This window comes from Uloborus diversus, chromosome 4 (genome assembly GCF_026930045.1).
Source record: "Uloborus diversus isolate 005 chromosome 4, Udiv.v.3.1, whole genome shotgun sequence".
NCBI classification, from domain to species: domain Eukaryota; kingdom Metazoa; phylum Arthropoda; class Arachnida; order Araneae; family Uloboridae; genus Uloborus; species Uloborus diversus.
Genome location: NC_072734.1, coordinates 94,955,869 through 94,969,533, shown reverse-complemented (window position 1 = coordinate 94,969,533; position 13,665 = coordinate 94,955,869). Strand labels below are relative to the sequence as shown.

General features: G+C 31.4%; 1 protein-coding gene across 1 annotated transcript in view; it reads left to right on the top strand.

Moving 5' to 3' along the window:
* The first annotated feature begins 2,704 nt into the window (after positions 1–2,704).
* LOC129221405 (ecdysone-inducible protein E75-like) overlaps positions 2,705–13,665 on the top strand; it is a 28,718-nt gene continuing 17,757 nt past the window's right edge. The window contains exons 1-2 of the mRNA XM_054855885.1: positions 2,705–2,795; positions 9,622–9,710. Of these exons, the coding sequence (XP_054711860.1) occupies positions 2,705–2,795; positions 9,622–9,710 (180 nt within the window). The remainder of the gene's footprint in view (positions 2,796–9,621; positions 9,711–13,665) is intronic.

Genomic DNA, 13,665 nt, shown 5'->3' with positions numbered 1-13,665 from the left:
AGTAGAGATAGACGAGGGTGCAGAGAAAAAATTCTAATTCTTCAAAGGGTGCCGCGAATCGAAAAAGTTTGGGAACCCCTGATCTATGCGATCAATGAATTCTCGACTTCTACCCCAACATTCAGAACTTTATAATAGAACTAAACAGGCAATGATGATGATTTCTCAAAAATGTTTAAGAACTCAAAATATACCTAGAAATACTGCAGTACGTAATTCTTGGAATTATTTCAGAAGAATTTTAAAGTTTATACTTGATTTTTGATGAAAAGAGCTTTTTCAACTTCACAACTTTTTTTAAAACCTTTATTGTAAGATTTTCTGATAATAGGCAATTTGCTTCTCTAGTCATCAACAAACATTCGTGTGTTTTTCCTTCATATCGATCAATCTGTAATATGACGTTTTATACTTTCTTAATTGTTGTCTTAATTGTTGCTCTTAATTTATTGAAGCTTCTTTAGGAAAGCCACATCCTTTTCTTCATCTTATATTTTACCTTTCTATTCGTATTTTCGTCGATGCACAAATGTTTCAAAAAAAGGGGGGGGGGGGGGTTCATTTCTTGCACATTGATTAAAATCTCATTTTTCACAACCTTATTAATCAGGCTTTCTAGTACAATTGCGTGTTTGTACAGAAACCAGTGTTTGAGGCAAACTTAACGTAAGATCCTCATCTTTTTTCGCCCTGTGTGATGATAAAAATTGTCATCATCAACAATGTATGTGTGTAGCTGAGTCTAGCCTTTAATATATGCCATGTCTTGTTCATTAATTTCCAAATGACAACGGGGCTCACTCACTGTAACGCTTTGATTAATAAATGGTAATTAAAAGAATTAATTTGGAGTTGCCAAGGACACCACGAGTATTTTTCGACTAAATAAATTTGTCTTTTATAATATGACAGCTGGTAAAATTATACCATCTTTTACTAATTGTTTATCACTATTGATAGATCTTGATTTCTATTGACTTTTCCCAACAAAATTTGATAGTTTTTCTTATTTAAAATGCTTGTCCTGAAGACAGCAGTTGCACGTTCTTTGTAGAAAGTGTTAGGTCCTTAGTTTCAGTTTCTCATGTGCGTTAGTAGATATGTCTCGTGCTGGGCGAGCTATTGCGAACGAAATACCTTAAATGCATTGACTGTCAACTAAATTTAAAGCATAAAATTTAGTAATTTTTGATATATTTGTACTAAATCAAAATCAACTGCGAAATGACTTTTCAATCCCTCTAAGCATCCCTACTCTTGACAGAATTTACAAAATAGAAAGATTGGAAATCAAGTTTTTTCTTGTGTTGTTTATATTTTAAAATCTATCTAGTTTCAGGAATTAATACAACTTTTATTGATAAATTCTTTTGTAATTGCATTGACTGATTGTGTCACGAATAAAGGTTTGTGTCCTAATTAATCCTCCAAAAATGATGATGCACCCCCGCCCGAGAACGAGACGCCACAAACAGACACCCCTCTTCTCCTCACGGGCACTCGTGATTCAAGTACAGATTATCGACCCCCCTTAGATCTCGCCAGGCCAGTCATTTCAAATTTTCCCGGGCATTGTCAAAGGATACGTACTCAATAGATCATAATGCGAAATAAATAAAAAAATAAATAAATAAAAATATAAATTAATAAAGGTCCCGCATTTGTGTAAATGCATTGATTTCTTAAATTTGGAAGGGTAATTGACTTCTCCTGACCTCCCGAAATGACGGGCCTGAAAAATCGATGCAGTTATCATACAATGAGAAGAAGAAAAAAAGTAAATTGTGGAAGAAAGGAAGAAACACGAGAAGAAATTCCTTTTGAACTTGAAAAAATATTTTGAGAAACTGAATTCATGGCTATCCGTGCTACTGTCCGGCTCCGAATGGCAATTGGAAAAGAGCTTCGGAAGAGCTAGTGAAAAAAAAAATCGAAAGTGAGGCCTCTGGCAACTTTCGCCAAGAAGAACCGCCAAACTCGCCTCGTCCTGAGTGACACACTGATCAAAGTAGCAACAGTGACTCGTCTCCACGGTCATTGAACCTCTGTTCGGAGAGGGGGGAGGAGCCTGAAGCCAGAAAGATCGCACCCGACCAATGAGCGGAAGCCGTGCGTTTCCGAGCCGCCTTACCATTGGCTTACGCATCGCTTTCGCCGGTCCTGCCATCGTCTTCCAGGGGGGGGAAAGTAAAAAAGAAAAAAGAACTTCCATCGTTGGGGAAAAATAATCGTCTGAACTTGAGGCTTGCGTTGTGCATTGAGTCTCTTGATTCTGGCCGTACCGGTTTTACCCTGCCACACCTGAGCGATCTCGCCAGCATAACATAGCCGTGCCGACAACTTTCGCTGTCAGTAGAGACCTTGAATTCGGAAACGCCGTTTCTTGTTTTAGTCCTGATGCAGCATCGAACGCATCACCTCTTGCCGCTCTGCACTCCGACTTCCACTTTCGGTGTTCCATGGGTTGTGTTGTGAATGGAGGAATATTACCGAATACTGAATCACATGTTGCTGGACAACGTGTGTACTGATCTGCTTTTGGATTATTAGTTGGTGATACGTGGAAATATATTTTGTTACTCAGATTCTATATCTACCCAAGAGCTATATCTATATTACATATTTATATATTTGGAGGATTTTATCTATCGAATAAGTTATCGTTGTGATTTATACTGACCTTGGATAATCAACACCATTCAAAATGATACTCAGTGAGAAAGACTTGCAGATGCTTAGTTCTCTGCCAGCCACAGTGCCCGAACATGAGAAAAGGGAAAACGACCTAAAAATTGGTATGTTCTAACTTTTTTTCTACCCTTAAAAGACCCATTTGTTGAGACATGCTTTTCTATTTTCAGAAGAAAAATAATTTCCTCGACATTTTCCATCTTGTTTCATGGTTAAATGTCTTACCTTAATTAGTAGGGAAAGTGATTGTGTTTTGCGAAATTTTGTGCTTAATTCAATTTTGGAGATATTTTGACATTTTTTATTTAAGTCTGGAACAAGGACCATTAAAATAGTAATTCTTGTTAAGTTAATTGTAGAAATATAAGTACCTTACTTTTGTATCTGTAAATGTAGCTAAACTTTATTATTTTAAAGGCATTATAACCTCTTTCAGATGTGGTGAAAATGCAAAGTATTATTACATTTTATAATCTGAAATATTTCAATTTTGAAGAAAGAACATTTAATTTATAAACTGATTCGAAATCTAGTATCACATATTTGAAAACAATCAGCTTAAGTCGAATAAGCTGATTTTAAGATCGAATTCAATATAAGACTAATTTTTTATAAACATTCACTACAGTTTGTTGTATTTGATTATGTGTATGTTCCTGCCTAAAATTGTCAGTCAAATTTGAAAGTTGTATGTGAATTAGTACCTTTAAACATTTTGTTTTGAACTGTCAAGTAAGAGTTATTTCACTCTTTTGGAAGTAATATATATCTTACTGTATGTATTGCTTCTATGGAAAGAGAAGCGTACCGTATTTAGTTTTTCTAAAATACATTACCTTCTCTTTTGCGCTAGTAAAATGTGTTTAAGAGAAAGTACTACGGTGACGTTCTGAACAATATTTTGATAGAGAGAACGACGGGCGTCGCCATAATTGCCGGTCGCAGTGCATGCTGGGAGTTATTGCTGCTTCCAAGGTCAATGGCCGGATACGAAACGTTTCCATGGTGATAAAGTAACCATGGAAATCAAGATGGCGGCGCCATTGCGATAAAGTTAAGAATTAACTTTCACTGTGTAACTTTGTAGAGTTGTTACACAGTCATTGCCCCCATCTAAGATTTGGCCTATAAGGTGACTGACCCATTGATTTTTTGATCTTTGTTAGGTTATCAACTTTTTCAAAGCAACTGATAAAGCATTCATGCAAAAACTGTTTGCTGAATATCATGAAAATATTTTAGTAGAACAATGACCCAGACTTAGTGATAGAAAAAATAGGACTTCCATCTGTGAAATATTACTTTGATGATAAATTATCAGTTTAGTTGTTTAACCCTTCCCTTCAGTTTACTTTTATTTATCAAATGGGTAAACTGTACATTGGTATAGCAGATAAGAATTATTTTCAGCATATTACTGATGCGGACTTCATTTTATTATATTATCTAGATTTTGCATTTATCTTTGTATTTTATTTGTAAATTATTTTTATTTTGGAAGTGCGTGACTATAAATAATTTGTGCAGTGTTAGCAACAGTTGTCTGCTGTCTTTTCACAATTTATCTTCGTTCTTTTGACTGTATGGACCAAATGTACAATAGCAAAATCAATCGTTCTTATAAATTGTTCTCAACACTTTACATTTATGACACTATGTACACATTTTAATATTTTTTGCATTATGTATCAGAAAAGCAAGCATTAATTTTGCGTAACTTTTTCCTGCATTAAATTATTCTGTAAGAATCATGCAGCAAGGGGGGGGGAGTTTTCAAAGGCAAAAAGATATAAACCAATCTATTATTCATTATGCTCCTATATCGTACAAGGAAATTAAGTTTCAACCTTGTGGGTCAACTTGGAGAAAATGATGATATGACGTCATTAGTATCGGGTCATTCGAACATCTATGAATCACGTGTCTTGCCACTTGGATGGAACCGAAATAGCCTAATGGGAAAATAAATGCTTGTACCATTTTGGAAGGTTTTCGACCTTTTAGCGAGTAAATTAAAATATATATATATATATTCAATGTCCACAAAGGGAGAAAAAGAAATGCCTTAGGCAGAAAAAAAAATGTATCGTAAATGTTTATCAGAGCTACTTTACGCCTCACTTTTGTAAATTCAATTATTTATTTTTATAGATCAGTAATATAAAAATTCTTATCGCTCATCTTAAACAAAAATATTTTCTTTGTATTTGAAGAAAAAAAATATTTGTCAAGAGTAGGAAAAAAAATCATATTTCACATTACAATATAGTAGATTTCACTTTTATTCTGCGCTGTAGAAATTATTTGCAATGCGCGTTCAATACCTTAGTGATTACGTAAACATTACTCACTGCAAGTTATTTTTCCCTCCTATTTACTTCTCCTGCGATCCTTAAGTTTGCGCTTCGATCATCAGATGGCGCTGGAGTAGTGATCTTCCTCTTGAGGTTCAACGAGATGAAGATGCCCCAATGATTTTCAACCACCTGCAATTTTTGTCCAGTTTCATATTTAATTTTCGATATTATGTTTCGAATAGGAAGAAAACTTGTGCTTTCGGTGAATTATTTTCTTTTTGGTTTTTGTTTGATTACAATGAATGGAAGATGGGTTTTACACTTTTCAACTGCAAGTACAATTTTTAATAATTCAAATATTTGAAAAAAATAAATCGAATTTCATGTAAAAAAATTGATAAATTTACAACAATTAAGAGTATCATGATAAATTGCAAAAAAAAAAAAAAAAGTTTTAAACAATTTTTTTTAAATATTTTATAAGAAATATTGACCATGAAAACCTGAACTGAGAATTTGAGCAAAAACCTTTGTTGCTTTCATTTAAAATCAATTAATTTCTCTAACAAATCGATGTACTAACTTCCTAGAAACTTATGACTACCGTGGTTAAACCTGAGTACTTAAAGGTCATTGCCCTTTACACTTCCTACAAATGCCTAGAGATGGCGCTGCAGTTTCAGATCTTTAAAACTATCTTTTAGTAAGCGTTTTTTAATAGCATCTAGTTTGAGACTGGTTTTTAAATCTTGTAATTCATATTTTCTTAATTAAGGAACAAACTGTTTCCCTCTGATTTTTAATGATGTGCAGGTTTGGTTTGAATTTACAGGGCAACAGTTTCTGTAATTAAAAAAAAAAAAAAAACTTTTCATTTTCGGCGAAAATTACATTTCTCAATTACTTAAAAAAGTTTTTTATTTTTCAAAATTATACATAATTTTCATTGTTATTAAAAAGCTGATATTTTTAATAACGATATTTAATCATAGGATTTTTTTTTTATTAAAAAAGTATTGTAATTAATTTTGTAAGGTCAATGACTCCCGGCTACGGTCAATAACCTCTCGTTACTCCGTTGAATTTTCTAAATGGAAAAACTTTGTAAAATTTAAAAAAAAAATCTTTTCTTTATTGTTATAATCGGGATACACGAAGTACTGCAGATTTTCAGTTAGAGAGGAAACTAATACAAATTATTTATTTTACAAAACTTTATATACACACACAATATCATTTACGTCATGTATATTATATATGCGCAAGAATATGCAAAGCGCAATTTAGTCATTTGCTTCCAACTACTATTTCTCGTGCTGAAGTTGTTGGTTTTTTTTTTTTTTCTTTTTTTTTTAATATTTTAAGTCCTCTTCAGGAAGATGCTAAAACCATTCTTTGTTTTCATCACGTCACACGGAACAAATATGCTACTGAAGAGAAGGAAAATAAACGTTTTAAAACGCAGATGCAATTAGGATGAAGACGCGATAGATGTAAAGATATGCAGGATATTAACATCAAAACAAAGAAAATTCTTTGATGCGTGACTTGCAAACGCGTTGGAGAATGGCTGTTGATTACTATGATAATAACCGAATGAAAACTACATTTGTTTATTGCACGTAAGTAGGAATTAGAAGTATCGCATCTACTTGAAAATAATTGAATTAATTTATTTTTTTCCTTACATAATTTATAACGTATAAATTATTTTAAACTTTTGTACACAATATATATATATATATATATATATATATATATATATATATATATATATATATATATATATATATATATGTACTTAAGTCGATTGAAAATAAAGCAGTACAAAAGAGTAGTTGATAAGAATTAAAGAAATAGTGTGGAACTGACTGAAAGTCAAAATTTACGGTAACAAAAATAGTTAGGGCTCTAAAAAATCCCGCATTTAATTACTTAACACAATCTAAAAAAGTCCATTAAATATGATTTTTTTTTTTTTTTTTACCACACTGTAAATGTACTTGTGTAGGTGGAAAACATAAGCAGAACTAAATACAGTTTATGTGCATAAATAAATTAATCTGCATCTAACTGAAAGTTAATATTTGTGGCGACATAAGAATTCTAGGGCTCTAAAAAAAGAAGGAAAAATACATAGTAAATGAATTAGCATCTTCCTAAGTAATACATAAATTGGTTGTAAGTTTTTCAGCCTGTGTATCGATCACAGATTTTATAGCCCCTCCCCCCTCATCCTCCCCCCTCCTTTTCTTTTTTTTAATCATCGAGACGATTCATGGTTCATGGGCTTCAAAGGAGCACACAATGGAGGAGGGTAGATATTTAAAGTTTTAATAATAATTTAAAAAAAAAAAAAAACTGCAGGGAGATAAGGCTTACATTAGTTGTAATGTAAAACAAAAATATGAAGTTTTAAAAGCACTTTATTTTTTTAAATCAATGTTCTGATTGTTTGATTAGAGCATTTTTGAATCTAGATTGTTCTTAAACATCGAATATTAAATAATTTTTTATTGAATTAAAAAAAAAGTAGACAGACTAGCAAATCGTTATTAAAAACTCTGAAAAAATGAATGGTCTTAGTAGTTTAATTTCCTTGGAGAAGAAACTATTACGCAATATCTTCACGAACCTTCTTCTTTTAATTAATTCTTAATACTTCATTAATTTTATATATACTGTCAGAAATGTTTTTTTTTAAATAAAAGTCTAAATCTGCCCCATCTCCTCCCAAAAAAAGTAAATTAAAAAAAAAAAACTTTAAGTGTTTTTTAATGATTTCAATTATAAATTAAATTAATTAGGAATTTCTTTCAAGAATCATCTCGAAAACGAATCCTTTGTTGCTTAGCAATGCGGAAGGATGTTCTAATTATCTCTTATGTGCTTATCTTTTCATCAGAATCATCTTACAGTTGCAGTTATTTCACCGTGCAGAAGAAAAAAAAAGTCTAACCCCAATGCGTTTGCGTATCTCTTCGAATAGTGCCCCACTTGAAAGCTTTAAGCCCCAAATGTAACGCTTGATGATGATGAAAGCTTGCCAAACGATCTCCTGCTCCAGTTTCGGCCCTCCCTCCGTCTCCCACTCACATTGTTATCTTCTGCACTTCCGATTCTGGCAACACGCGCTCGTCGAGGTCATTGAACCCTCCATACGACTGGAACTGTTTGCACAAACTATAGGGACACTGTTATGACTGGGGTCAGTTGAAATATTTAATCATTTCTGTATTTGAAGAGCACGTTCACTTCCTTATTGGATTTTTTCGTTATTTTATCTGAAATATAAGAGGGTCAGTCCTTTTGAGGACATAAGATAGATTTTCATCTGAAATGATTAAAGGAAGAAAAAGGGGTTTTATGTGTGTAATAAGCCCTATATCATTTTTTTACTTTTTATTTTTTAAATAAAAAAATAAATTGTCAAAAAAAAGGTTCACTAAAAAAATTATTCAAAAAAAAAAAAAAAAAAGAAAGAAAGAAAAGAAGGAAGGAAGAAGAAGAGAGAAAGGAACATCTTTTCTAATAAATAATTTTTGAAAAATATTATAAAAATTCTAATTTTGTAAAAGCCTTAATTTGTTGCTGTTTTTTTTTTTTTTTTTTTCTTTTCTTTTCTTTTCTAAATCGGAGTCAAAGCTGTGAAATAAATACTTTGTACATTAATAAAACATTAATTGTAAATTAAGCAAAATTAATGTCAAAAATTATCAATAAAGCCTAATCTTAAGTATTTAAACTAATTTATTTAAACAATTTATTTTAATGTCTTATGGATTTGAATTTTTAGCCCACTGGATCACTTTTCAGTATTGGTACCAATAAATTTTCGTTTTGCACATCAATCCCTTTAACGTATTTAGTTTTAATAAACACAAGGCTTAATTTTCATGTGAGCCCACAGGAGCTCACCTCTTGCACTTCTTTCTCGTTTTTGAATGAATATTGCTCAATAGTCGGTATTCAGACTATTATGATTTCTGAATACGTTCTGAAGCCATATAACGCTCCTGCACTTACTGTTTTGTTAGAAATTAATCCCTGAATGCACAGAAAATGTACATAGTAAAATTCCTTGCTTTAATATCTGAGTTATGCATTTAAGGGGAAAAAACGTTCAAGAACATTCATGAAACAAAAAAGGGAGTGGGGAGGGGCAAATAGAGAGAGAGAGAGAAAAGAAATAAGTCGTTCAAAAACATGCACGAAAAAAAGAAGTAAATGGGAGGGGACCAAAAAAAAAAATAATAATAATAATAATAAATAAAAAAACAAGAGAGAGAGAGAGAGAGAGAGAGAGCGAAAAGAAAAAAAAATTCATACATACATGAAACAAAAGGGAGAGGGGGAGGCAAAAAGAGAGAGTGAGAGAGAATAAATAGTCAAGAAAAATATAATACAGAAACCATTTTTGTGCCAACACTATTTTTAAACTGCTGTAAAACTATTGTCCCTTTCTTTAAATAATTCTTCTTGATATATCAATTCATTTTTTCATGTTTTAGCAATTTTATTTTATTTTTTTTAAATTCCTTTCGTGACAATACATTTTATTTTCTTACTTATTTTTACTTTTTCAAATAATGCGAACCGTTTTAGTATACGTAGTATCTTTCTTTACTTTCAGAATTTGATGGGACTACTGTTCTATGTCGAGTGTGTGGAGATAAAGCCAGTGGATTCCATTATGGAGTCCACTCCTGTGAAGGTTGTAAGGTAAGTTATGAAAAGAGCACCTTTTTTGTTCTGTATCTGAAATTAATTATGAGACATGCAATAAAAGTGATTAAATGAAGTAAGTAACAAGATTAATTTAAAGTATAATGTCAAAACTGAAGTTTTATGAGAGAGGAAAACTGTTTATTGAGGGAAACTTAACTGAGTCTTCATTTATGTAAAAAATATATTTATGCTATGTATCTTTCTGCCAAAGAAAAATATTAAACTTAAAAAAACTAAACTTTATTTTTTAATTGATTTATTTGTTAACTAATACACGAGAGCCATTTAAATCTGCAATAACCTAATGTTTCTTGATCCCTAGAATATTGGCATAAACTTCAACTTAAGTTAAAGAACAGTTTTGTCAATCAAAAAATTTGCGAAAAATCATCTACAAGTGCCCAAATCTGAGACAGCTGTATTTGCCAGTACATAGAAATTTAAACATATTTAACACTTCATTTAAAAAATATTTAAAAATATTTCGTAGAATTCAAATGTATGAAATTCATTGATAAAAAATAAATCATTAAAAATAAAAAGAAAAGAAAAAAATAGAATATAAAAAACTTGATTTCAGAAATAGATGCTAAGATAGTAAAAATATGATTTCCTTGCCACAAAGGGTTTTATCTAGTTTTAATGGTTAATTTCTACTACATGTACATTTTTCATGTTCAGAAAATAGGTCTTATTTTCTTAAGAATGAAAATTCTTAACATGAAAACTGTACAAAGTATAATTTAACTTTTTTGCTTTAAATTATTTTTTTATTAAATTGTGTAATGGAAGCATCACAATAAGTGGTAAAACACAAATTATTAACCCTTTAAACATCAAAACTTATACAACATGACGAAACAAAAGTCTTAATTCTTTGAGCACGTGAAAGAAAGAAAAAAAATGCGACGTCTGTTTCTCATATTTGTTCTAAATTCCCTTTTTGTGCGTGAAATTAGAATGCGCGTGTGTGTTTCCACGAGTAAGCCTCCGGTGCCGATTCACGAGCGAATGTCGTTTGGCCTTGAAAAGTCTCGATCCCGGGGTGAACGAACTCCGAAATGTGTTGTTGGGAAGTTGCCGATCACGTGAGGTCGTTGACCGGCCGGGAGAGAATGCGCTTCCAGAAGCTTCTCCACTCAGCGGACGAAAACTGAAAGAGCTCTTTGAAATTGTGCTTTTTTTTTTGCTTTTCTATTAATTACCTTTTTAAAAATTTGATTTTGAGCAAAAAAAGAACACTTAACTTGATTAAATTAAAAAAAGTTTTTAATTTTTGTGTTAATCAGAAAATTAAATAACTTTTGATTTAATATAAACAAATTTAATTACAAAAATACTAAGCACGAAATTCAATAACCCTTTCTGAGATTTATTTTGATATATTAAATAAACTGAACAATGAAATAAAAATTAATAACTGAAAAATATTAATGATGAATTGAACTTACTGCTAAAAATGAAAATAAATTCGAATTTATGTTCATTATGTGATAAATTAATTTAATATCTTCCACTATTTATCTTATTCGCGAATATTTTTTCTTCTCTTTAAGCTTTGTACGATAAGCTTTGGTTTTAATGTAAAAGTAAATCTTCATTTTAATTTTAAAGGTTTTTTTTTTTTTTTTTGGAAACATTTCAATTTTTATTTCATTTTTACTGAGCAAGAATTTGACTGAAATTCTCTTTGGTTATTTAAAATGTAATAGAAGCGTTCTCATTTGTAGGAAGTAAAATTGTTGCGTTGTGAATTTATATTGGGTGCAGACTTTCTTTCAAGAAACTTTTAATTGCTTGACAAAAATAAAAATTAAAAAAGTTAAAATTCAACGGTGGGGGGGGGGAATAGAAACGGTTTTGTGATAATTAAAATTCTACAATTGGAAAAGTGGTACAAAAGTGATGAAGAGTAATGTAAATTCCAAAAATACTTTTCAATACATTATGGAATCCCCTATCCGTTTCTACCCACCCCCTTTTTTTTATTTTCGACTCCTGACTTCATAAACTTTATTCCTCTTCAACTTCCGTCGGGTCACGTGCTGCGCGCGGGAGCCATTCATTGGTCATTGCCCTGGAAGACGTCAAGAAAGTGATTGGTTGCCGTTCAAGTTCAGGGTTACCCATGATGCTCGGGTTCAACAACCGCTTAGGTTTTGTCCTTTTCCTGCATTATTCTATATGTAGGTTTTTGTTCTAGTGGTGGCAACGGATTCGGAGTTAAAGCTTCCTAGTTCCAAATTCAGTCTGTGCCCACGGGATTATATTGAGAGTATTGAATTTTATTGTTGATAGTTAGTGATTTGTGATTTCGATAAAATATTATTCGAAGCTCATGACTGTGGACGGCTGCAAAAAGGTTAGCAAAACTTAATTTATCAACTTATTTTAATTGTTTTTTAAAATAATTTGATTTTTAAACTGATTTTAAAAATTAATCTATTTATGTATAATTTAAAGCTGTTCTTTGGAAACGTTCAAACATTTATTTGTAGTATCATAAAATAGAAAAGATAAAATAATGCATGAGTTATTAAATAATACTTAGTAGAATGCTCTTTTTCTTCGTTTAATTTTATATTTAATTAAGATTATCGTCTTAAAGTAATAAGAGTTGATTACTATTGGGAGGAAAATCAATTAAAGAAGAAGATTGTATTTTTAGTTAAAGACGGCCAAGAAATTAGCATTTTCTGGATTGGTTTTTCGCTCTTTGTTAGAGGCCTCAAAAAATGTTTAATAATGTTTCGCATCAATTAAATTTAGATTTAATTCTTTTCCTTTGTTTTCAGCAGATCAATTGCTTTTGCATCAATACAATGTGTAGAATTCATTCTTTTTTTCTTAATAGATAAATTTTAAAAATACTAAAAACGAATAATAATAATAATAATAAATTTCAAAATAACAATTAACGAACTTTGCATGAGGATGTGTAAAACTATTGATAATAATAATTTTTGAAAGTTGAGAAAAAATGATGTTTAGCGAAGCATTGCGTGCTTCGCGTGAGAGACGTGTTTTTTAGACGTGTGTGTACAAACTGATCGTTAATGAATATAGACGTCACAAATCTTTAAAGACATAAATGCAATTGACAATTTTTTTAAAAAATTGTTTTCTGAAAGAAAGAGTAAAAATGCAGCAAAATGTAATAAACCAGGAAAAAATTAAAATGTGCAGACTATAAAACTAATTTTATTTTGTCAAATAGTAAATTAACATTCAAAATGAAGCATTGTTGTGGCATTAAATAAATCTTGCCAAAATGTTGTTGCTCACAAATTAAGTTAAGGTGCAATATGTAAAAAATGTTCTAAACTAATTTTAATTTGTCAAAGAGCAAATTAATTAGTTTTCTTTTTATAGAATTTGCCCGTCATTGTGGTTATTAAAAAAAAGAGGGAAAAAAAGTTAATTGTAATGTGCATTAAATGTCTCTGAAGCAAATTCACGCTTTAAAAACTAAAACAATAGCAATTATTAAGTAATGAAGAAGAAAAAGTAAATAAATAAATAAAAACAGCGCATGTGTTCCACCTAGTAACCTCAACTTGGCGCAATCAGTAATTCCAGCCCAGGTGAAATCGCTATCCAATAGGAGACTGTCTTGAACTGACGTCATAGAGAGAGGCATTCGGGTTGAATGACCGAATGTAACCCAACTTCCAGGCCAATAAGGTCAACGGCCTGAAGCGCTTACACTTATTCGTTTTTTACTATTCTACTTTTTTTTAATAGAACTCCCCCCCCCCTCGTTTCGGCCTGCTTGCTCACTGGATCGTTTGTTTTGAACTTGAATATGTATCACGTGATTAGTCCCCCCCCCCCTTCATCATTACAGCAGAGCTGTTGCCTCCCTCCCCGGATCACTTTCACTTTCATGGAAAGTGTGCCACTGTATGCGCTGGCCGGTCGTTGAACCTTTCGAAATCAGGCTAAAATG